Genomic DNA, 27,375 nt, shown 5'->3' on the forward strand with positions numbered 1-27,375 from the left:
ATATAACAACAACAACAACAACAACAACAACAACAACAACAACAACAACAACAACAATAATAATAATAATAATAATAATAATAATAATAAGTTCTGTATTTAGCATTTGCTACATAATTCACAACTTTCAAAGGATTGATTTATCTTTAGTAATAAACAGTATTTATTTTACATTTATGTTATTCTTAATATGATATTTAAGAAATTTTTTAAAAGCCGCAATTTTTTGTTCTCTTATATTTATTGGTAGATCGTTATACCACACAAACCCTCTATATATAATAAACTTTTCAGCTGTTTTTGCTCGTGTATGTTTAATTTAAATCATTTTATTGTTTATTGTATAGTAGCCATGTTTGCTATTTATAAAATCAATTTAATCAGATAGATATGATGGTGTTGGAGGATGGAGTTATTAACCGTTTTATAAACCAGTAAGTAATAATTAAGCATTAACCTTTGTGAGACAGATATTCAGCCAAATGTATTGAGCATTAATATTATGTTAGTGTATGTGTTTACTCCTAAAATTTTACAGTAAAATTTTACAGTACTACAATAATTGTAGAGCGGAGCTACAATAGACTCACAATAATAAAAATAATAATAATAAAAGACGAGTTTAATAATTCAATTATTGTTGTTTTATTTAAATTCATGTCACATTGTTTTGATTAATAAAAAAACGTGCTTTCGTGATTATGATTAACATATTCATGGATATGTCTTTTATTTACACAAATTTAAATGTCGTCATTAATCGTTTTGTTTTTTTTTCCTTTGCTTTGTCGCACTACCGGAGGCGAGAAGAAATACATTAATTTCTCACTTTAAATAATTGATTATAATCTATAACAATCACATTAAATATTTAAATATACAAAAGTTTAATTTGTAATTTAAAAATTTTATATTTGAATTAATTTAATTTATTTATTTATGATTACATTCTTTTTTTATGTTTCGAATAAAATAATATCACGGTGTAACCTGAAATAAAGCATATATCACACAGAGTGATTGGGATAGAGTATTACCGACTAATCACTCTCGGTCGAGGCCTTGGAATAAGTAATCGCTGGTTTTTTATACTTTTATACTACACACCGCGCCTGAATTATGTTTAACGTAAATAAAATGCATACACGTTAAATAAAATGAGGACTGACATGAGTGGGAGTGGACCTTCTATTAAAGATTAATCACACTGTTATTTATCCCACTAAAAAAAAAATTACTTAATAATTTAAATGTTTTTTTGTTATCTAAAATTTGATCTGACAGTTGAAAAAAAATAATTATTATTTTTAATAAAAATTTAATTATTAAAAATTTTTTTAAAGTCGAGTTAAATATTTTGAATAAAAAAACTTAAATAATTGAATATTTTAAAAATAAATCTAGTTATTTAAATAGCAACAATAATAATATTATAAATAATAGGGAGTTGGCAATCAATCATTTTAAACAAGTAGTAATAAAGAAAAATTAATAACAAAAAAAATGATTATTTAATTATACTCTGTACTAAAATAATATTCATTAACTCGTTCAGCATAAATTGAAGTTGAAAAAAAAAAAAAAAAGTAAAACCGGTTATAAAATAGGCTCAAGTTAAAATAAACAACCGCCGATGGATTTAATGTTCTTTTTTTTTTCACCATGAAAATTTGAATAAAGTGGAGTGAAAATTTAAAAATTACTATAAAATATACGGAGATAAATTATTATTGAGTAGTATAATAATGTTTTTTTATTGCTATTGGAAATAAAGGAGGTCAACGGTAATGTAAAATAGTAAATAATAAAAGTCTCGTGGGATCTAGGATTCTTCCTTACATTACATTGATTTTAGTGTTTTATTTCTCTTGTTATTGTTTTAAGGCTGATACACAATTGTTTTAAGTATCGATAGCAACTAGGGTGGGCAGGTCTTTACAACTTATAGTTATACTAAGAGTAACTGCATATATTTTATATATTATGAACAATATAACGATACTTTACCTCCCGCCCCGTCTTTCCTTGACCGACTATAGTGTAATGTAAAGAGTGACTTTCATTCGCGGTTTAATACTGGCTACCTAACCATGGAAGATCGCGCAGGTACCGAATCTAATCAACCGTGACAGGCAAACTTTAAATTGTCTCTTTTACTGTTTTTTAAATTTGTTGTCTTTTTTTTCTTATAATTATTTTTATTATTTAATGTTACCAGAATAATAATAAGGTGACACAAAAAAATTGATAATTGTATTAGGCAAGAAAAATGATATTTTGAATTTAAAAAAATAATATTTGACAGATGGAATGGAAGGTAAATTTAAAAAAAAATTTTTGAATCATTATATAAATATAAAGAAAAAAAAATTTCATCACAAGAGTCGACACAATTTTTAAAGAATCAATCCAGGTTCCCGGCTGTCCACTTTCAGAACCCAGTTAAGATCTGATTTTTTTTTTTTTTTAACATTCTATAATGTCTTACATTTTTTTTTTATTAACGTGTTTTTATACTGAATTATAAATTTTTTTTAAAATCGAACATTTGATATTTTTTTTGTGTAGGACAAAAAATTTTATGTAAGAAAATTAATCTAAGGATCTGTTTTGCTCATGTTCGAACTTAATCACCAAAAGAAAAAGTTTTCATAATTTTATTAGCAATGTAAGCTAATATCCATTACTTACTTGACAACTTTTGATGTTTCAATGCATCAATATTATCCTAACAATATATTGCACACCTCAATCGCAAAGCGTTGAGTGTGCTTTACTGTCACTCTTTCGCTCGCGGCGCTTTCACTGACTTCAAATCCTCTCTACCTTCTTTATAGTTCACCAAAGTGGTTAAAAGTACATACCATTTTAAAGAAAATTTATTAACGATCATTTTCCAATACAACATTTAGTTGATTCATAATAATTAATTTAAAAAAATTGATTTTTAACGAAAGTTATCTTCTAAACACGATAACTTTATATTTAATTCCATCTTTAAATAATAAAAATTACTAAATATAACTAAAAATTAATATGCAATATAGTAGATTTTCCATAATCAGTATGTAAGAAAATGCTAAACGAGTTGTAACTGTTAATAATCGGATTTTCAATACTTCATATTTGACATATAAATTTTACTACGATATAATAAGTACTCTGGGTATCGACTTCATTTTTTTTTTATTGTCTTTGTATTTTTGATAACAAGAACCCTATGGAAAATCACAATCTGAATCCTATTTGTTTAATTGTAATTAATAAAAAACGTGAAAACTTATTATTCATGAAAAATTTAGCTGCCATTTGTTTCCATATTTTTGATGTTATTATTTTTTTCATTTTTTATCTCTATCAATTACTGACGGCAGCACTAGCGTGACAGTAGGATTGAAAAAAAAGAGCGACATCTAAGACAAAAAGGCGGGATATTTAAAAAAAAAACTTTAATAAACAAATTTTAGATTGAACATAAGAAATAAAAAAGTAAATTAATATTTTAAAAGTTAAATAAAATTTAATATTTAAAACAAATAATAAATATTATGAAATAATAATAAAAAAAAAATTAATGATTAAAAATAAAACGCGCGATTTAGATGTGCACTTTTGGATTTTCCAATATTTTTTTTATTGTTGTAAGTAGAATAAAGTAATTATAGTATTGAATATAATAGTAAAAATAATTATTTAAAAAACATTAAAATTATTATATTACTTGAAATAATTATTAGATTTCAAATAAATATTTCATTAATTTAATAAAATAATGATTTATCTCTTTCGTTTAAGTAGGACAGATATTTGTAACATCTTACCTACGGCTAAATAATTTTTACTATCGAATGTGTAATCTCTCCCCCATGGAAGATCAAATTACTAGATTTTTTGACCGTTTCTAGTTCGCTCACCTATATAACGATTTTCTGCTTATTCTTTTACCCGTGTGCCAGATCCTCTATAGAACTCTAATAAATATATCTACAGTGTAGTACCCACACTATATATATTTATGTTCCTTTTTAAACTAAACTTAACTTGATAGCTTGTGCCCTCGAGAGAAGAAATTGCAACTGACATATGCCGATTTCATGACTAGCATTAACCGCACGAGCGCTTGTAGGTGCAATATATAAATCGAGTAATGTTTATACGATTCGAATGGGATCGTGTATCGGTAAAAACCCTTCTACAAGATGAGTTTGCTGTTGTTGTACATCTAGCTGTACTTACACTACGTACTTTTGTTAAGATTCCGTTTGATCTACAGTAGTCTTAGTAAATGTAATAATAGATTTGCTGCTACAGAGTAAAAGTTGAGTATTCAATTTTCTATATCCATGTATTATATTCTCAAAGCAGTATTCAAATAATTTTATTGAATTTCATTCTGAATCATGATATTGCTTCTGCGAAGTAATTTATATCTACTTTTATTTACCATTCATATATATATAAAAAGTCCATTATAGATATAGATAAAAAATTATAAGAATGATTTATCTTCAATAAAAAAAAAAAAAAAATGAAATAAAATAAAAAAAGTTAATTAACTACTAAATGATTAATTATATTTAATAGTAGTTAACTGTAATTAGTAACCATTCATGTTTTTATCTGAAATTATATTACTTAAAAAAACACGTAACGATCGATACTCAACAAATTGAGACATGACAATTTATACTTAAACGTCAAAAAAAAAATAAAATTATATTTTCAACAATTAATGTAAAACAATTACCGGTTACGAATATATATCAGAAAAAAAGAATTTCTTGTCGCATAAAATTTTTACCTGCCCTAAGATTTTTTTTGCAGTATGAATTGAAAACAGAAATTTTCTTGGGACGAGAAAAATTTTATTGTGGTAAGAAAAAAGTTCTTGAGGCGAAAAAAAATTCTTTGCGTCAAGAAATTTTTTCTAGTTCTATACGCAGAGAAATTTTTTGTAAAAATTACCCAACAAGTTTGGTACTCCCATGCACATTGTAAAATATACTACTCAATAGCATGTAAATGAAGTGCAATTTCTACTAACAACATGGTAACAATTTATTTATTGGCTAAATGTCCTTACAGTACCAAACTTTATAGGTAATTTTTACTTGAAAATTCTCTGCGTGTAATGCAAAATATTTCTTGTACTAAGGAATCCTTTTTCTCTGTGTAGTTTTAATTCTATGAACGATAAAATTTATACTTATGTGTGTAGAAAAATTAAAACCAATGCTCACGATATTTTCTTATTGACAGTTAATAATGCGATTATGCAATTATCTAAACGGGCGCGGGCGCGGGCATCGCAATTCCGATCTATTGGCGACGATTTGCGTTGCTTATTAGACACCGGCGTATGATAATACTGTAACAACAGTACATTATACTTTTAGATCTCTCTCTCTCTCTCTCTCTCTCTCTCTCTCTCTCTCTCTCTCTCTCTATATATATATATATATATATATATGTGTATGTATGTAAGAATAGTTATATGTACACAGTTCGACGTACGAGAGATTATACATCAATGTAGGTTAAAGAGAAATATAAAGAGAAGGGTGTTAACATTAAAGACGATACGTACCAAGTAATGAAATATAAATTAAACTATTATTTTATCTTTAGTCGGTTTGTAAAACGATAAACAAAGATGGGAAATAAATATGACTGATATTATTGCAATATATAATTTTATTATCGACACCAATTACTTGGAAAATGTACGCACCTAATAATTTACTTCTATTTAATTCCTATGTTATATTTACATTAACATTTGATTTTTTTTTTAATTATATTGTTATTGACTTTCTTGTAATTTTATTCATGAGAATCTCCCACTGCATGGATCATAATGTAGAAAAATTTAAACTTTTTATTATTTATTTAATTATATTATCAAAGATTAAATTTGTGCTAAAAAAATAATTTAATTTTACTAGATAATTTGTGTAATAAAAATTATTGCAATAATTTATTCAACTAAATTGCGAAGTAATTTACAATGAAAATTTTCTTGGAAAAAAATGAAATAAAAATAACATTGTTTAGCAAAAAAAAAAAATTAAGTGCTACTGCAGATGTTACAATTTATTTAAAGAAAAAATATTATTATGGCTGTCACTAATTAGTTAAGAATAATTTTTATTGATTTTTGTCCTTCGTTTTCTATTCAACGTAAATAATTTAACTAAAAATGGCTTTAGATTGCAATAAAAGTTTAAGAAAAAAACCTTCACTTATAACATTGAATTAAACCTTGAGGTTGAGTATTTATTTATTTTTATTGTCATTAAATTACTGATGATTTACACTAATTAGTGCAAAAAATAACTATTTATTATTATTATCATTATCACTCCAAGACTCATAATTCGAAGCATTAGAGAGTGCTTTACTATCGAAATATTTTTTTCGCATCCTTTCTACAACAATTTCTGTTATTATCGTCTTATTAGTAGACAACCATCTTAAATTATGCACCATTGTACAGATAATGTAATAGAGATCATTTCTGTAATTTTCAAAAACTAATTTAGTGCAATACAAACGAGAAAATCATTAAAATAAACTAAAGAATTTTCCCGTCAAGCAGTAAAAAAAAATTTGTAGATTAAAGACTCGATATCTCGAAAAAAAAAACCATTATTTAACTTCTTTCTTTTTTATTTAAAGAATTATTTTGTCCCAGAAGGATTTACTATTGAAAATGGCTATTTAACTTAGTGCTGTTCAATTACAATTAATGAAAAATTAAATCGCATTTCCTTTAATTTTCAGCCTAAATATGTATGGACATTTGACTTAACAAGTGCGCATGGGTGGTATTTTTTCAAATAAACAGATATATTCTGTTATGGGCCTTTTACTGGTGCTGCATCTAGATTACTTTTTTGCACACTTCTTTTTTAAAATCTTTCTATTTTTTTGACGTCAAATGTTGACATAAACAGTGGAGTGATAGTAGCAAATTTTTTTTTGTTAGTTTTACTCTATAATTCAACAATACAATTTATTTTCATTTCAAAATTAAATGAGCATTACTAGGGGTAAACTTTTGGATTTTCCAAACTTTTTTTTTTTGTAGGACTAAATTTATTAGTATATATATAGAGTTTGTTAAAACTTTATTGCAAAATTAATAAATAAAATATAATTCTAAGTGTAGGTAAAGTATTTACAGCAAAGAGTGGGTTGTACTTGGGGCCATAGATTATCTCAACTGATGCAAAAATACTCTCAGACACTTTAGATCACATCAGATATACAGACATGAACTAACCAACATCAGCTAATGCCACAGATCGTGGGAAAATCGTTCTCGCAAGTAAACTTAAGCCGGCTTATTTCTAATTCTCGCGTCGTCTCAATATATATATATATATATATATATATATATATATTTATTTATTTTTCTATAGATCAGAGTTGTATAAGTTTAGTAGTTTCACTTGATATTTTATTAAGCAGTTTTAATCATAAATTATAAATATTTTAAGAAATTTAAAAAAAAAAATAATCAAGTAATAATAATAAAAAAAAAAAAAAAAAAAAAAAAAAAAAATTTGCATACGAATGCAGTTAAAGAAAATAACCAGGGCTTATGACGATATTTCGTAAGATAATTATTGACTTTCAAATGTGAGACAGTGACTTGCGTTTGATCATAAATGTATATAGCAACAGTACTTTACAGCTAAATGTATATTATACAACACAATATTATTTTGAAAATAACAACAACCGAAAAAGTAATTAAACGTCGATAAATATCATTTAAATATTGTGTAATTACAGTACAATGTATTAATTATCTATAAACGTTTATTAATCATTTATTCTTGACATATTTGTATTTTTATAAATTTCTTTATTAAATAACCAAGCGGTTCTAATAACTATTTTTATTTTAAATTCAATTCGTTTATTTAACCAATAATTTTTTTGTCAAATATTTAAGATAATTATAAGTATGTATTTAAATAAATGATAGTGTGTTGACAGTAACTATGTATTTAAAAAAAAAAAAAAAAGAAAAAAAAAACAAGATTAAGTAATAAAAATAAAATATAAAGATAAATAATAAGTATGATAAGAATAAAATTATAAAGAGGTGGACAAACTAAGTGCGTTAAACTGATAGACATACGAGCTATACATATCTAAAGAACATGAGACTTAGTAAGATACAAAGTAGCTGAGGGAACTAACCAATAAGAATTAAGTACACTTAGGTAAACTTATCTCAGTACAACTATAAAATATATCTATATCTATAAAGGACTATATATATGTGTATACAGCACATTAATGTATCAAACGTCAAGCCTTGCACACTCAACACTCCCGATCGCGAATAGAGTTTACTATTTTACGAGCTACATCTGTGGGTACAAGGCGCGTGCGACAATTTCTCATATTTATTATTGCTATTATTTTATACGGACATACATCCGGGTAATTAAAAAAAATTGATTTATTTTCGTTATGAACAAAAGCTTGGAAAAATTACTGAGAGTCAAAATTTGTAACTTTTGAGGATACTCTCAATATTTAAAAGAAATTGTACTGTAGGAAATTTTGAATAAAAATAATTTGTGGTAAACTATTAAAATTAAGCAAAAAATTTTTTCACCATACCTGGACCGAAAGTTTAAACTTCTGCCCTGATTCAAAGAAAGAAAGTCGTTTTTTTCATTAAAAAGAAAACAGATGATAAAAATTAACACGTGCGCCATTATTCCCAAAAACAGATGCAAAAATTTAAACTTTCAGGTGTAGGTTTGGTGAAAAGTCGTATGCACACCACAGAGAAAGGGAGGATCTCCCAATCGGCGTGTTTGCTACTTTCCTCCCTTGGTGTGCAATAGACTATTTATCAATTACAATTTTTTTTTTACTTACTCCTAAAAAAACAAATAGTGGGTTTCTTTTATAATCATCTTAATTTATATATAAATATATTTATAATGTTTAATATTAATAATCCTTAATACTACTCATTAGGATGTTAATGATTGCACTGGGATAATTAATTGCCGATTACGATTAACACACGCGTGGACAAGAGTACGTGGGCATTATATATATAGTGATGCTGATATGTGTGTTTAATATATTTACATGAGTATAGCCCACGCGGATAACGATACCTAACCGCGAGTGCATGAGTATAATAATAATACCAAGTTGCAAACGTTGCTGCGGACGAATATCGTTTGGTTATTAATTACCTCAAGCGTAGTAATTAATTCACTGGCCGTCCTTTTCACTCATGATATATATATATATATATATATATATATATATATATATATATATATATATATATATATGTATGTTAGATGAGGGAGCACGCCAATCGAACGCGATATTCCACGGAAAATGATTAATGATCGTTTTGAAATCTTGAAAATATTGAATTATAGTACAGACTTGTTAAATTAATAATAATATTCAAGTGTGAAAATGATAGTGAGTTGTGTGAGTTACTAGATTATTCTTTAGGTTTGTTAAAGTAGTAAGAAATTAAAAAAAAAAAAATTATTTTATTTTCCTTTACTCGATTAAAACTTTTTTTTAGTCTAATTACTTAGAGTTTATTTATAAGTGACATGGAGTAGTTCAATTTTTTTTTCTTCTTTCTTTTTGTTGTTACTCGAGAGTAAAAGAGAAGGAAAATGGATGCAGATGATATGCAAAATAATGCGTGGCAGCAGCCCATGAAGCTTAAGAGAATCGCGTGTACATGCGTCACGCGTCACATCCGCATCCTCGGTTACGAAATGTCGAAAACCACATCACTTTTAAACCCGACCGCACACTACTCGGCTTCTATATACCGATAGTGTTACCAACCAACCGACCAGTGGTTGCATTAAAGCGCACCAGCTGTTGCCTCTTTCGAGTACTTGATACTCTTTAATCTCTTTCTCTCTCACAATCACAAGCATATCCACAAGCATATCCACATGCAATCCATTGCAATCCATTGCAACTGAGCACTGGCTATTTAATAATTATTCCGTGATTTGATGCTGAGTTCTCAGAATTACATTCAAACCTTTAACCTTCAATTACAATTTATTCATTTCTCTTCTTTTTAATTGATATTTAATAATTTAAAATAAATATATTTGTGGTTTAGTTGTTATTACAAGATATTATTATGAGGATGATTAAATATAAATATATGAAATCGACATTGATTTATAAGAGTAAGAGGGACGATGAATCATCAAGGAAATAAATCCTTGGAGAAATAAAAGAGTGAGTGAATAAAAGAGAGGTATTAAATATATATATATATATATATATATATATATATATATATATATATATTGTGTAAGGAAGCTAGCGTTATATGCACTATCACAGCGTATAACGGGAGTCGATCGTTCGCAGAATCGATTGTATAAGGATCAACGTTTAAAGTCTATCTATATATATATATATATATATATATATATATATATATATATATATATATATATATATATATATATATATGTATAGATACAGATATAAATGAATTGAATGCTTTCTCGTAACTCTCTCGCGTTCTCATCATAGTGTCCTCGTCTTGCCTCTTAGAAAGGTAGTTTACAGACAAGACAACTTCTTCTCCTGGAGTTCGAGTAGCTGAGAATAATCGTGGAACGAAACGAGAATCGGGTGAGCTTGTCCTCGTTCCGTGCGATTAGTTCCGTTAACTCGTGCAATTGAGGTTCGATGAGTCGATCTTTGGTAAGAACAACAATAATAACATGCTCAATTCGTACCTGCTATTTAACTCAAAATCATTATTTTTGTTTTCCTCATCCTAATCCTCATCCTTATTCTCTTGTTCATAAACATTTTCATGTTCTTCACCTTTTACTTGTTCCTTATCTTCTTCTTCTTTTTATTCTTACTTTACTACGGTAATATGTATAATAGATCGATTCACAAAAATCGACTATTTTTTTTTTTTTAAGGACACACAAGTTTCGATAGGATAACAGAAGATACCTGTTAAAATTTGAGCCCGTAATATTAATATTAAGTACTCCTTGATTGCGATTTTCTATTTCCTGTTTAAATAACATAGAAAAAAAAAATTTAGGTTTGGAATTTATTTACTTCCATAATGACGTATTTGTACAAATAAGCCCAGGATACATTTTTGTAGGAAATTTAACGCTCTACAACAAAAAGTCTTCTATGACTTTTTGATAAATATATCTGTTCAGAAGTTATTTGAGCTTGAAATCAAATTTATAGTAAATTTCGAGATCTTTTTACTTTCCCAGCGATATCAGACTTATCACAAAATTTTATTTCCTATAAATTATCTTTGATAAAGTTATTTCAAATTCCGAATTATTTTCTAATTATTCCCATTTTAATGTCAAGCTCTTTAAAAAAATAGTATTTTGATCAACTTCAAAAGCTTGACATTAAAATGAAAATAAGTAAAAAACGATGCGGAATTTTGAAATACTTTGTCAGAGATAATTTGTAACGAATAAAATTGTCTACAAAAAATATTCTCTGACATTTTGTGATAAGTCTGATAGTTTCGCTAAAAAAGTAAAAAGATCTCGAAATTTACTACACACAGTAAAAAATGAATCGTCAAAGCGTAAAAATAGCGTGTGCTAAAACACTAAGTTTTAAATTTTTCACACTTTTATGTGTCAATTCAACACACAGTATTTATCTTGTTTGAACTGTCACAATCGATTGATTTTATAACACACAAAAATGTTATTTCATTCGGAAGTAACATTTTTTATGTTACTGTCAAATCAACACACAAAATACGTTAAAAATTATCTTGACCATCACAAAAGAATTCTTGTAAAATTTTTACTTTTAACATATACGTGTGTAACATTTTTTAACACTCACAACATGTTGAAATAACATATAAATAAGTGTAAAGCGTTGGTTTTACAGCTCAAAGAACTTTCGAAAAAATAGATTTATCCAAAAATCATAAGAGACTTTTTTTCCAAACTTAAAATTTTTTTTCTCCTTCCTAGGCCAAAAGTTCGACTTTTTTCCCTCTAATCCGAGAAAAAAGTGCCACTTTTTAGGTTCGGGAAAAAACTTTGCGCATGCGCACTAATATCTGCTTCAGCCACGGTCGTATACAAGACCGTGATTTTAGCTATTACGTTTCTAACCTTTTTTCCCATTTTTATATTCATGCTTCATGTTGTTAATCGTGGTGGTGCAATAAATAACAGTGACTGAATAATTTTTAAAATATTAATTAAAAATGAGTTCTTCCGATAGCTCAGTTTCAAATGATGATGAAAATATGATAATTGATCAAGAGGCTCAAGCAATAACAAACGAATTAGTTGCTAAAAAATCAACACCAGCATATCATCTTTGCTATCAAAATTTTTTAAAATGGAAAACAAACAGAAACATAAACGACATATCAGAAAACGTGTTGCTCGTTTATTTCAGTGAATTGTCAACAACGTTAAAATCATCTACGCTTTGGAGTAGATGGTCAGTGTTAAAAACCGAGTTTAACCTCAATCATTCAATTGACATTAACAAATTTCACAGACTTAAAACTTTCATGAAAAATAATAACAAAGGGTTTCACCCAAAAAAATCTCAAGTCTTATCATTGTATCAGATCAAAAAATTTCTCGTTGACGCTTCCGACAATATTTATTTGGCTATGAAGGTAAGTTAAAAAATAATTAACATAAAAAATATCTAAGTAATATTAAAATAATGATATAAAATTCAAGATATATACAATTAAATATATAAAATATATATATATATATATATATATATATATATATATATATATATATTAGTATAAAATTTATATATTTCTATAAATATATAAAATAAAATAATATACAAATAAATATAAAAAAGATATATAAAACAAAATACATGTAAATTATTTACAATTTTTTTTATATACAAATAAATATATACTAAGATTATTCTTATTACAGGTGATACTCATTTTTGGATTTTGCGGGGCATTAAGATCGGGTGAATATTGTTCAATCAAAACTCAAGATGTTGAAGACACTGGAACTCAGTTCATTGTTACTATCCGAGACACAAAAAATTATTATCCTCGTTCGTTCGTCATCATGGATGAATACAGCGATAAAATTCGTCAGTACGTAGCTTTACGACCGGAAAACTCGAGCACTGACAGATTTTTTTATACTGTACGACAAAGGGGCCTGCAAACGTCAACCAATGGGTAAAAATACAATAGCCGATGTACCAAAAAAAATTGCTGAGTTTTTAAAATTGCCTAATGCCTCAAGCTATGCATGCCTCGCCTTCGGCTCGGGTGGCAATTTCACACGCGGGAGAGAATGTGCTACTTTTTTCCCTAGGGGCACAAAGTACTATTTTTTTTCCCATGTTATTTAAATAGAAAATAAAAAATCGCAATCAGGGAGTACTTAATATTAATATTAAGGGTTGAAATTTTAACAGGCGTTTTCTTCATCTGACTGAGACTTTTGAGCGTGTCCTTGAAAAAAAAAACAATAGTCGATTTTTTTGAATTGGTATAATGTATAATAATAAAATATCAATCGACTATTTCATCCCACGAGTCCAACACGCGATTCAATCAGCTGGCCAACATCCTGAGCAACTACGATAGCCCGATGTAGGACATCACAAGCTAATCATTTAAAAAAATAAAACCCAACTGATATTAAATACATCTAAACGAATAATTATTTAATTTACAATTTACATGGGTACTTTCAGATGTAATTACACAAATAATTTAAGTTAAACGAAACAGTTAAATAATACGAGCTAAGGAAATGAGAAAGTTCTTGTTAAAACGCAAGAGAAAATTGAATTTTTTAAAATATCCTTTTTATTTCTATTTCCATTTAACATATATGATGTGTAATTGGTGGTACTTGTGAGGAAGTTGCGAGACTCTTGAGAGTATTTATGCACGTATATTACAAACAAGATTGCTCAGAGCTTCTTTAAGATTGTAAGGAAATAATATGTTTTTACGAGTTTGAGGAAACGCCTTTATGTTTATAAATACTACAAGTTTTAAATATCTATTTTATTTAATATCTTGCATTATCTATACCCAACTAAATTCATGTATATTTAAATATATTTTTGTTTATTTTAATATTAATATACATTAACATCAACATGATAATATACTACTGTACTCTCTCTCTCTCTCTCTATATATATATATATATATATATATATATATATATATGTATATATATATATATATATATATATATATATATATATATATATATATGTATATATATAAAAGCAATTTAAAATATATATACGATGTAACGACAGATTAAAAAACGATGATGATCCCAAGACTCGATTATGAAAGTACATCCGAGGATAAGAATCATGCTGTAATGTAACGTGTTTGTAACGGCGGTGTAGTGTGCGGGCAACGGTATTACAAAAGTGACAGTGAGATGCCGAGTACCAACCGTGTGGTTTCACTCGCTTGAAAGCGATGCGTGCGTTCGCGTTCGCGTAGCAGTATTAAACCAATGCGCTCTTTTATAATTATTATTATATCTGCGTCATATCTACAGAATATCTATACATATATATTTATATATTTATACGTAATACATACATGTATATGTAGTAATATACTTGCCGTGACTTACATTAGATTCTAGTTCGATTTGCTTGGCTGACTCTCAATCATATATATATGTATATATATATTAACATAGTAAGAAGGGATGCACTTACTCATAAACTCAGCATAATAAAATACAAATGCATTTGTGTAATATGAAACTTTATGAAAATGAAGAAAAAAAAAAGTTTTACACTGTGTAAACACTCATCTACTAGTTATCTCGTGTTACAAATGTATATTTTAAATGCATTAGTTGTCAGCTTGACTAGAGAACATGACATGAAAATATTATTTTACTCAATTAAAAAATTTTAAAATGTCTGGTCTAGTTGTTAATGTTTAGTTACAGACACTAAATGTATAAATAAATAATTATTTAAATATTAATGACGGCAAAAGGTCGGATTACAAAACCTATAAAACCAAATAAAATATTTAGTTGAGGCTTAAAAAACGGCTGAGACTTAAAAAAAAATTTAGAAGAAGGTCATAAAGAAAAAATGAACCGAGATTATACAGTGGATTGCGGCGCTCCTGTTTTTTTTATTTTATTCTTATATATATCAAGAGTGCGTAGGACCGGTAGGTAGCTTATCTATCTCAAAAGTTATTTTTCGAGGGCAAACAGTCTAAAGTACTTGTCTGAAAGAATTAAAGACCCATGTCTTCACAACTTAACATATACATACATACATATCTGTATTATGTATAGATATGTATACATGTGAGTATGTGTGTAAAATATATAAAAATAAATATAAAAATCCGTGGTGAATGTTGTTCCCGATACATGGCCGATAACAGAGTCCCAAAGTCTTCAGATGCATCGAGAAAAGATTCAACAAAAAAGCCTTGAGTGGTAACTGCAGTTCATCCATACATTTAATTTTAATCTACCAATCTTATCTTTCATTCTCCGTGACATTGGCATATCGCACTGAGTGCATTGCACTCTGCTGAGCTTCAGTGTATTAAAATAATTAAAATTATCAACGAAAAATAAAAAAATAAAATATATATAAAAAATATGTATGTATGGATAGACGTATAATAAGTATTATTTAGCGTGATAAAAAAAATAAATAAACTTATTGAGGAAGAAAATGTTAAGAGGAAGACCGGCGATAAACATTGCTCGTTATACCCTCGTAAATCGAGCGCATGTATGCTGGTACTCTCATCTCTACTTGGTTTATTGTGGACAAGCATACCAGGATTCTCGATTAACAGGACGATATATATCTCAATGTGATAGCATCAACAGCGACAATAATAATAACAACAACCACTCCCTTTTAGGTTACTCGGTGTGTCACTTTTTCAATTAACGACTCAATAAACGAATGACTGAAAACTCGCACTTTAATAAATTTTTTATTATTGAACGACTCATAATGCGAAGCATTAGAGAGTGCTTTACTATCGAAATATTTTTTTCGCATCCTTTCTACAACAATTTCTGTTATTATCGTCTTATTAGTAGACAACCATCTTAAATTATGCACCATTGTACAGATAATGTAATAGAGATCATTTCTGTAATTTTCAAAAACTAATTTAGTGCAATACAAACGAGAAAATCATTAAAATAAACTAAAGAATTTTCCCGTCAAGCAGTAAAAAAAAATTTGTAGATTAAAGACTCGATATCTCGAAAAAAAAAACCATTATTTAACTTCTTTCTTTTTTATTTAAAGAATTGTTTTGTCCCAGAAGGATTTACTATTGAAAATGGCTATTTAACTTAGTGCTGTTCAATTATAATTAATGAAAAATTAAATCGCATTTCCTTTAATTTTCAGCCTAAATATGTATGGACATTTGACTTAACAAGTGCGCATGGGTGGTATTTTTTCAAATAAACAGATATATTCTGTTATGGGCCTTTTACTGGTGCTGCATCTAGATGACTTTTTTGCACACTTCTTTTTTAAAATCTTTCTATTTTTTTGACGTCAAATGTTGACATAAACAGTGGAGTGATAGTAGCAAATTTTTTTTTGTTAGTTTTACTCTATAATTCAACAATACAATTTATTTTCATTTCAAAATTAAATGAGCATTACTAGGGGTAAACTTTTGGATTTTCCAAACTTTTTTATTATTTACTTTTTTTTTTGGACACAAGCGGTATGCGCTTAATTTATTTGTGCATTAGAGCTTGCACTCTACGATTAGACATAAATATTGCGGAATATTCCAGGCGATTGTTAAATCAATGTTGCTCAAAAGTTATCAGTTATAAATTTTTCACGTGGCGTAACGCTTTAATTTAATTCTGCTTTTTTATGTTTCATTCTAACGTTAGAAATTATTGGGAGCATTTGATTTTATTTAAAATGTTATTTGGTAAAAGTATATGTAGATGAGATTCAGTACTGAGTTTAAATAAATAAATAAATAAATAAATAGATATAACAGTACGGAGATAAAAAATTTAATAGCAAGATATATTTTATTTATATTTATAAGTGTGCAAATGTGTATGTATGCATACATGAATTTATTGTATGGGTCGCGACAGATTTAACTCCCGCGGTGTCACGTTTGGTTAATGATTCGTAAATCCCGTCGCTTTAAGGCCGGACACGATGGTTAGAATGAGGCGTCACACTTTGCTACGCCACACTTTACTTTGCGAATCTAATTGTTCTAGCGCTTCCATTCTCTAATATAATGTACAAATATATACATATATGTATAATATTGTTTTTACTGTCGACTAATATACTGGTTACTTTGTTATAAATTAACGCGCTAATCGTGATAGTGAGAATGATTTTTTAAATTATTTGAAATTCTAAAGTTTTTGCTTTAAACTTTTGTTGATATTTTTATTTTTATTCTTGCGTATATTGAATATATTTATATATGTTAGAGAATTTTCGAGTCTCATATGAAAATTTATTGATTTAGCATATTCTCAAAACTCTCTTCAAAAATCAGCTCGATAGTCAATTTTAAAGAGGTCGCTCACAAATGTTTTCAAAAATGATTAAATTTGGGGTTTCTTTTTTCTTTTTCGTGGCAGCGATAGTTTGTATCCGTAAAATAATGAGTGTGCTGAAAATTTTAACTCAAAATTTAAATAATTAAACGTCGCTCCAGAATGTTAAATGTTTCCGAGTACTATCTTTTGGATATTTTCGAGCGACCCTTGAATGTTAGTATTAAAGCATCTTAATTTTTTCACCATCGATTTATATCATAACAAATAAAAATGGATCCCGAAAGATAGAAAAAATTAGTTATTTATATAGTTTTTATTTTTTTATTCAATTTTTAGGTTTTTTTCGGTATTTAGATCTGACCTAATTTTAGTGTTTAAGACTATCCAGTATATTTTCGGTTATGCAAAAGTTGTAATTTAGTAAAATGATAATAACTGAGTTATAAAAAAATACAAAAATTAATTCAAAATTTTAGCTACCTATTATAAGTTAATACTCAAAATTTTTGAGAGACGTTTATAAATCTAAATTTTGAGCTAAAATTTACAGCATGGCATTGATTTTACAGATAGAAAATATTTCTGCCATGAGAAAGAAAAAATTAAAAAAAAAATCCAGATTTCAATCATTTTTGGAATTTCTGAATTGCTTGAGCGACCCCTCAAAAATTGTTTATCAAGCTGATTTTTGGAAAGGGTTTTTAAAACATGTTAATCCAAAAGATTTTTATATAAGACTCGAACCCAAAAAAAGTCAATTTTTTTGAGTCACTAATCTACATACAAAATTTTTTTTTTAAACTGAAAAACATATGATGATTGAATATAAATATAAATATTGCTAAAGTGGTAAAATAAAATAAAAAAAAATAAAAAAAACTTATCATGTCCAATATAAAAAAAAAAGCGTATTAAGTTTTTTTGTATTAAGATCAACGATAATTGTAATAATTTGATTAAAAAAACACTAAATTGATCCATATAGTCATGCACAATTTAATAGAATCATTAGTATCGTGTAAAAACAAAATATAATAACCGTCTTAGCGAGGTGCAAGTGATAAAAAAAAGTAAGCATTTGATTATTATACATTGGCAAGTAAAAATATTTAAGTGGTTTAGTAGACACATCGTTTAAAAATGCAAATCGTCACGTTTAAAAAAACTGACCATTTATTCAGTGTCACATTTTTATTTTTATTTTCTTACACTAAAATTTAATCTCCCAAAGCATTAGTATGGCCTGACTAATATAATAAACTGAGTGACTGGTAATTGCCGTGCCTATCGTATCACTTGCTTAGATAAGTAACGACCAGAAAGAGGTCTCTGAACTTTTTCAAGGAAACTAATTATAGCAATCAACCATTCAATGGTCATTCACGAGGTCCTGACCTATGAATAAACGAGGAAAGGTGGAAAATATAAATATACACATATTATTTTCTCTAAAAATTTTTACAAACGATCATGTGATCCAATATTATTTAATCTCAAGCGTCATATATTATTAATTGAGGTCAAACACGCTTAATTAATTCATTTATTGAAACTAGTTTATTTAAGAAAAGAAAAAAAATTATTGTTATAATTATAATATCTAATGTATGTTTATATATTTGGTATTTTATTAATAATTATTATGAAATTACGCAGGACTAAATATAGTTTATAAGTATAGTAGTTTAATAAAAAAAGAATAAATGAATAAATAAAGAAATAAAAACTATTAAGTTGTTTATGAGATGCATCAGGCGTTGCTGCAAAACCGGATGCTGACGACTAGATATCGTAACTTGTGTTAAATAAATTTAAAACGAGTAATTTTATTAGTTGAATTTAATGTTGTCAATAAAATTATAAATTATTTGCATTTGTAATTTTTTTTTTTTTTTGACATGTATGAAGATGAATTTATTAAGTGAACAGAAGTGAAGGGTGTTGTTATAGTAGGAAAAGAAGAAAATACCGTGTAGTGTGAAGATGGCAAAAGAGTTAAAAAAATAAGTGGGAGAGAGAAAATAATGATAATAAAAAAAAAAAAAAGAAATGAGACGAATGAGGTGCAGACCTCGGTTTCCCTGAAGCGATAAAAAATACATGACCCGAGACTACCTGGGGCCGTGGCAAAATCTAGAATTAGTATAGAGGAACAAGCATTAAAATCCAGAAGGATAATTGGCCAGTGTCTGGCACGCTCTCGTTCCTTTAGTATTTTTAAAACTATTTTTATTATTTATTTTATTTTTTATGGCTGCTGATCAATTTAAGCCTCAGAAGAAAAAAAAATGCTTTGACTAAGAAAAAATGTATCCATATCAGAATATCAGGTTATTTATTTATTACTGAGAATTTGGATTAATATAAACTCGTTTTTGAAAAAAAAAATTTTTTTTTATTTCTGCAATAAAAAATTGTTGAATGTGACCTGATAATCTTAATGTATCCATAAGTCAATCTCATAAATTTTCACCTGAATTTAAACATCAAGAAAAATATATTGCTGTCTAAATTAAATACTTTTGTTAACACAGCTTTGTTTTTATCTCGTAAATCTACAAGATTTTGTAAATATTTTTAATCAACTTTTTATTTCATAGATTGATCATTTTTTATGATACTAAAATTAGCCGACGTCTAATAACTTTTAGATTTCTTTAAAAACAATAAATTGTAAAAAAAAAAAAATTACGCTCATAGTTTTTGGGACTTTTTACATGTGCATATTTCTAGTTTTTTTTTCTTTTTGTATTTAACTTGTTAAAAAAAAAATTCAAAAATTGCTGATTCGGTAATTTATTGTCTTTTTTTTATGGGTCTATTTAAAAGGATCAAGTTAAAAAATTACACCATAATAATTATAATTAAAAGAAAAACATCAAATCCTATTGATAGACTTTCAATATTCATTTAAAATTTTATTTAAAATCACAAATAATTTTTTTTTATTTAGACTGTAAAAGCTAATTGTAAAAAAAATGTTAAATAAAATGATCGATTTTTCCTGACCGACAGATTAAAATAATGAAAAATATTCTAGATAAATATACATATACGTATATATGTACATATATTTGAATTCTAACTCAATATCTTACGAGTTTACCGAACCCAAGGAAACCGCAATAATGACACAGTGAAGGTAAAAATAAATATAGAATATCGAAGTTGAAATTATGCTGATGAAAAACATCCACGAAAATATATGGAAATAAAAAATAACAAAAAAAAAACATTCTTACAAATAAACATATAATTTTACTTTTTTTTAATTTTTTATTTATCTTAAAATCTCTAGTGTATTGTACTTAAAATATTTTTTACCCACATTACAACATGAGACAACTAAAACGACTATAAGTAAAGAAACGGAGGAGAGGAAAGAAATAAAGAGAAGCAACAAAAGTAAAGATGCGAGTAACTTTTTGTCTGGAAGCAAACAGTGCACGTTAGGTAAAAGATTGAGTTAAAAAAAAATCCGAATGGTTTTATACATGTATATATATTTAAGAGAGCTTGCTGTTGCTTTCGCTTCATATTAGTGATATGCTGGTGTACGTACGGGAGACTCAAAGAAAAGAAACAGAATTAAAAAAATCTGACAGTATCGACGCTGGATTATAAAAGAAATCGATAACATCGAATTTGTTGAGTAGACAAGAGGCTTCAGGGTTAACTGCCTGTCAACGAATGTTTGGTCTATTTTTTTTATTTTCACTAGACTTATCTAATTCGGATTTTTATTTAATATTTACACGGACTCATCTAATCGTGACATTTTTTTTTATTAACACGGAAATGTAATTTAAAATAAAGCATTTCAATTATCATTAATGTGTCGAAAAAATTTTAACACAGAGTCAAATTCAAAATTATATGTTTAGCATAAAATAACAAACATTTAAATTATTTAAAACTATTTCTTTAATTGAGAATTTGTTAAGTTGCCAATAACGATAAATTTTTCAACTCTAACATTTAAATAAATTTAATAGATTAATTGTGTCAACACTGAATATAATCAAAATATTGCTATAGCCAGAATTTTAAAATGTCATTGAAAAAATTTATTGCTTAAATATTCCCGAGTCGAAAAATTTCATCTGTTTCTGATCTTTTATAAAAATTTTGATCTGATGTTTTAAAAAACAATTGCTTTACGGACAGACAAAAATAGATTAATTCTTAAACTTTGAAAAATTTTAGTTCTGAAAATTTGCAAGGACAAATTTAGTTTAAGTTATGGCCTTGTAATATTTTTGATGATGGACAGTATTTATAATAAAAAATATTCAAAGTTCCAGAATTGATTATGTTTTGTTTACCATTTATTAATGTCTTTTGTTTAAAAATGACGGCAGTTGATGATAGTTTGACAACGATATTTTTTAGTTGTCTTGACTAATTATTTATAGCATTGAATAAAAATAATAAAAAAACTCTTAAAATGTCAAGAAATTTTTCTTATTTCCTGGATAAAATCGATAAATATTTTGGCATTAGAAACCATCAAAATTCTTGTGACATCCTATTACGGAAGCGCATTTGCATGTTTCAAATATCAAGAAAATTGAAATAAATTTATGAATCTAGATTATTGTTATTATTTATACTTGTAAAGAATCCTGCTTTTGTTCTAAAGACGATCAAAAGTAGACTTAAAGTTACAGTAAAAAAAAGTCAGTTTTTTTCTCAAAAACAAATGAAAACAGACTAATAAATATAACAAAAAAGTCTGTTTTTAATCTAAAAGCGATTAAAAACAGTCTAAATATAATACGAAAACAAGTCTGATATTGTTCTGGATAGGGAATAGTTCGGACAAAAACCCATTAAAAAACCCAAAAAAACCATATGAAATAAATACGATTTAAAAACCTAAATCAAATTAAAAATATTTCAATTTATCATGTATTTTGAAACAGATCTAATTTTTTGACCCGGGTTCTCAAAGTGAAAAACATAATTGGTAATATTAAAAAAGAAAATGTAATTACTCTAGTTCTAATGGAAAGACCTTGAATTTAATCATATCATTATTAATTGATATGATTTGATATCAAGCCGTAAAAAACATACGAACGGCTCTAATTGATTAATTAAATATATGACTGTCAATATGACCGGTTTATTAGCAAGTGATTTAATAACATATTTAGTTTGAAAATAATCAGCGCTTTCGATGTGATTGATGAAATTTTAAAATAGTTTCGTGGTAGTAAAATTTAAAAAAAAAAGTAAAATCTATCCGTCATATTAATTTATACTTTAAAAAACTAATTCGTATTTATATTTTGTCATGAGGGGAATTAACGAACCGTCACGACGTCTTCTGAGATACCAACAACAACTCGTTTCCTGTTAAATCTATAACTATTTTTTATGGTATTCCACATGTTTTTTAATATATACATACACACTGTTATTAATTTATTAACTCACGAAAAAAAATATTCTTTCAGATTTACGACGGCGACTAAATTTAAAAACTCAGTAGACCGAAAATTTAAGGACCTAATTTTCTTATATTATTATTAAATTGTCTTATGGTGGAAAATAAATTTTTGTTTAAATCTTCCATGTTAAGACAAATATATAAAAAAGTAAAAGTTAAAAATTGATATTAGTTTTGAAATAAGACAGCCGACTCTTTAGAACTTAAGCACCTACTTGAGAGTCAGTTTTAAATATTTTTATTCTCAAAATATTCATTTTACGACTTTTAACGATCCTGAAGTTAACAGACAATCAGCAGTTTCGGATTTTTTTTTTCAAGAAGCCAATTACAAAAAAAAAAAAAAAAAACTATACACATTTAGAAAATTTAAAAAAACTAAGTGCAATTTTTTGAAATAATTTTTTATTATTTTATAATGTATCGTTTTTAAAAAATTTCAAAAATTACTTGACGGCAGCTAACTTCAGTATCATGATTTTTAAATAATTACTGTCTGCAATTATACATTTAGTATGAGTCCAAACTAGTATTTTTATAATTCAGAAATAAGTGAAAATTTTTTTTGAATTCAACTCGAATTAAATTAAAATTTTTTGGATCGCATCAAAGTAAATTTTAAAATTGAGATATTTAAGTTAGCCGACGATTAATAATTTTTATATTTTTTTTCAAAATGATAAATTATAAAGAAAATATTTCAAAAAATGCACCTATAGTTTTTTTTATTTTTTACATGTGCATATTTTTATTCTATTTTTTTTTTTTTTTGTAATTGATTTGTTCGGTCTGATGATTTCCGTCTTAAATATTTTATAGTTAAAGTATTTTTATTTTCTCAGTATATTTCAAAATAGTTGACATCTGAAAATTTATTTATTTTTGAAAACAAATTAAATATGATACATACGTAATTCAATAATATGACAAAAAAAATAATTTCGAAATTTTTATTTATCGATATTTTCATTTTTTGTTTTTATATCAATGTTAAATTTGTTAGTCACGTGATTAAATTTTCCCTCATCATGAATTAAACTGAAATTAATATTCTGACACGAACATGACTTAATATGAATTCATCTTGATTACTTTTAATTATCAGCGCAAGGAATATAATTAAGATTTGATTAATTTATAGTAAATCTTGTTTATTACTTGCAACTTTATAATCAAAAGTTGATATTAGTTATTAGATATTAATTCTCAGAACAAATTGATAAAAAGTCACATTTGTGTAAAAATATGAATTGCAACTTTAAATTCAGCCTGAAAAAATGTTTCCACACATGTAATTGAAAAATAAATAAACTCTTCCTTCAAATATATGAAACTTTATTATGAAACTGAAGTTCGCCGACGTCAAATAATTTTTCAGATTTTTTCAAAACAGTGAATTATACAAAAAAAAATATTTCGAAAAATTGCACTTGTAGTTTTCTTCATTTCCTACACGTGCATTTTTTTTTTTTTTTTTTTTTTTTTTTGTAATTGATTTCTTGAGAAAAAAATGCAACAATCGTTGCCTGTTAACTACAGGATCTGTTTATTATGACACTTAAGTTAGCCGACGTCAAATGATTTTTGAAATTTTTCCAAAACGGTAAATTACAAAAAAAAATTTCACTTATAGTTTTTTTATTTTTCTACATGTGCATTTTTGTAGATTTTTTTTTATGTAATTGATTTGTTGAGAAAAAAAAAAAAAATATCCGAAAAATGGTTCTCTGTTAACTTCAGGATGATTTTTTTTTTTACTGACACAACTTAAAAAAAAGTCACAACATTTTCACTTGGTTGCACTCACTCTTAAAAAAAATAAAAATAATGAACTTCAATTAATATAAATTTCTCAGATCGACCATGCGATTAAACAGTTTTTGCTGTTTATCTCTGGGAGATGACACAAATAATAGTGATAATTAATGACCTCTTTAAATTAAGCACTTATTTTTTTTCCGAGAAAACTTCAAACTCGCGTCTATTTTTCTCTCAACTCTTTTGCCGTTCTGTCGAGTTTTAATCTCACAGAAAACATATATAAATATATCTATATATTTCAAACTCGGCAGTCTGCCATATTTTCATATTGAAATTTTGGGATACGGAAACGAATATAAATAAAGTTAAATTATTTTTTTTTTTTTTTTTTTTTTTTTTTTTTGATGGAACAAAAAAAAATAACACGTGTATTACCTGGGTCGCATCAGAGTAAGGAGTTGACGAGTTTTTATTAACTCGCAGAGATCCAAATTGTTGAGTTCCCAAATTAGCTGGGTTATCTTGTTGTTGCGGCACCATTTTACCTCTATATATTTTAATATTATTGCAGTATTAATTTTAAATAATATAACACTACACTTCAACACAGTCACACAAAATATTAAATATAATTGTTAATATTTGTAAGGTCGTTTTTTTTACAATCGCACAAATCCTGTTGGATAAATGACGTGACGAAACGACGTTAATTTATTTGAAATAAAATATTTTCAATAACAATTTATTTAAAATTCAATTTATTTTTTAAAAACCATATGTCGATTATAGTCTTTAATATTTTTTTTAAAAATCCGTTAACGTTAACACGCCTTAGCGCCACGGGCTGTTTAGTCCCTTACGAGATCACGTTGCCGCAGAAAATTAAAGCGAAAAATTGCAACTAAAATTTAAACGTCAAAAAAAAAATAGTAAATTATTTTCAAGAAAAACGTATCGTTATTTTTAAATATATTATAGTCCGTTAATTATAAATAATAAATATTAATCCGAGTTAAATATCCATTGACACAAGATCTCGATTTATGGGATGACATTTTATTCCCGGTGGCGAGACGACGCTACGAAACTCGCTAGACGAGCGCTCATGTGCTACTGATTCGTTTACTGAACTGACTTGGTGTCTATACACTACACGACTACTACACTCTACAAGACTACAACCCAACGTCTGCTCTGCATCAGCTGTGCGATCTGTGTATCCCCACCACTGCCACTGTTATTGTTTGGTAGTGGTGGCAGTGACGGCGGCGATGGTAGTGGTGGTAGTAGTGGTTGTTGTTGTATACACCGCAAGCACACACTCACACTATTATAAATATCAACCAATAGGAGTTGCCCTGTTTTGTAAGCTGTCTCATTTCATCCTTGAAAGCTCCTGTCTTTTCACTCTTGCGCACGCATATGTAAGATTTTTTCCAGTCCCCACCTTTTTTTGCACACCCACATAATATGTATCATGTGGATCATCACATGTTAACTTTTATATATATATATATAGATGTATGTATGTATGTTTAGTAGTGTAAAAGAAACAAGTTTCTAGTGTAGAGTATAGAGAGTGTGTGCTGAGTTAGATTATATGTGCAACGCACCTTCCTGGCAGACGCACCGGGAGACGCTTGAGGGCAGCAGCCGGTGTCAAACACATGCGATCGTGTATTTTTCATTCGCACGGGGGTGGCCTCGAGGCCGTGAATCTGTGGGCACGGTGATCTGTGACCTCGACGTCTATCGCCCTCAAGGAATTCATCACTGACCGTATTGCGTGTATGCGAATTTGTATGAGTGTTGGGTGTGTGTGTGTGTGTGTGTGTTTTATATGCGATGGGTATCTTTTAAATTCATCTGCACTCTGCAGTCAATTTATTTTTTATATTCGCTACCAATGTAATGTAATTAAATTTTTTTTTAAATAATTTCATTCTACTATTCTTTATATTAGTCGCTTAAATTCACTATGAAAATGTACTAATTCAAAATTAGCGCAGGTTTAATTTTTAAATATTTATGGAAATCTTGGAATTTTGAAAAAGTTCCTGGTTTCCAGAAATTTTTGGAAAATATCCTGCGATTAAAATCAAAATACAAATATATGATAAGATTGTTGATAATAGATATTATTATTTGTTTAGTTTTTAATTGTTATTAATGTGGCATCTATAGATGACATAAAAATGTATTTAAGTTACATTAATAATATGAAATTGTCATTAGGTTACATGCATTATCTTTAGTTAAAAATATCTTTAAAAATGGGATAAATGATAAAATCTCTTTAAGGTAAATACTAGACTGGTCCAAAAAAATCGACTATTTTTTTTTATTTAAGTATACCGACAATATTATTTGGGATGACGAAAAAAAATTACTGTGAAAATTTGAGTCCTTAATATTAATGTCAAGAGGTCGATCATCGCAATTTTTGATTTTTTTTTTACTGAGCGACTTTTTGTCTCAACTCCCAACCTGAGTCGAAATTTAGATCTTTTATAGGTTCCTCTACACTGAGAGAAAAAATCAGTAACTGCAACT

The 27,375-nt window shown here is 27.1% G+C and overlaps 1 protein-coding gene across 1 annotated transcript in view; it reads right to left on the reverse strand.

The window, feature by feature from the left end:
* The window catches only part of LOC103574770 (dual specificity protein kinase splA), a 38,893-nt gene extending 12,909 nt beyond the window's left edge, over window positions 1-25,984 (reverse strand). The window contains exon 1 of the mRNA XM_053738100.1: window positions 25,258-25,984. Within this exon, the coding sequence (XP_053594075.1) occupies window positions 25,258-25,362 (105 nt within the window). The 5' untranslated portion in view covers window positions 25,363-25,984. The remainder of the gene's footprint in view (window positions 1-25,257) is intronic.
* Window positions 25,985-27,375: the final 1,391 nt, after the last annotated feature.

Source organism: Microplitis demolitor, chromosome 1 (genome assembly GCF_026212275.2).
Source record: "Microplitis demolitor isolate Queensland-Clemson2020A chromosome 1, iyMicDemo2.1a, whole genome shotgun sequence".
NCBI lineage: Eukaryota > Metazoa > Arthropoda > Insecta > Hymenoptera > Braconidae > Microplitis > Microplitis demolitor.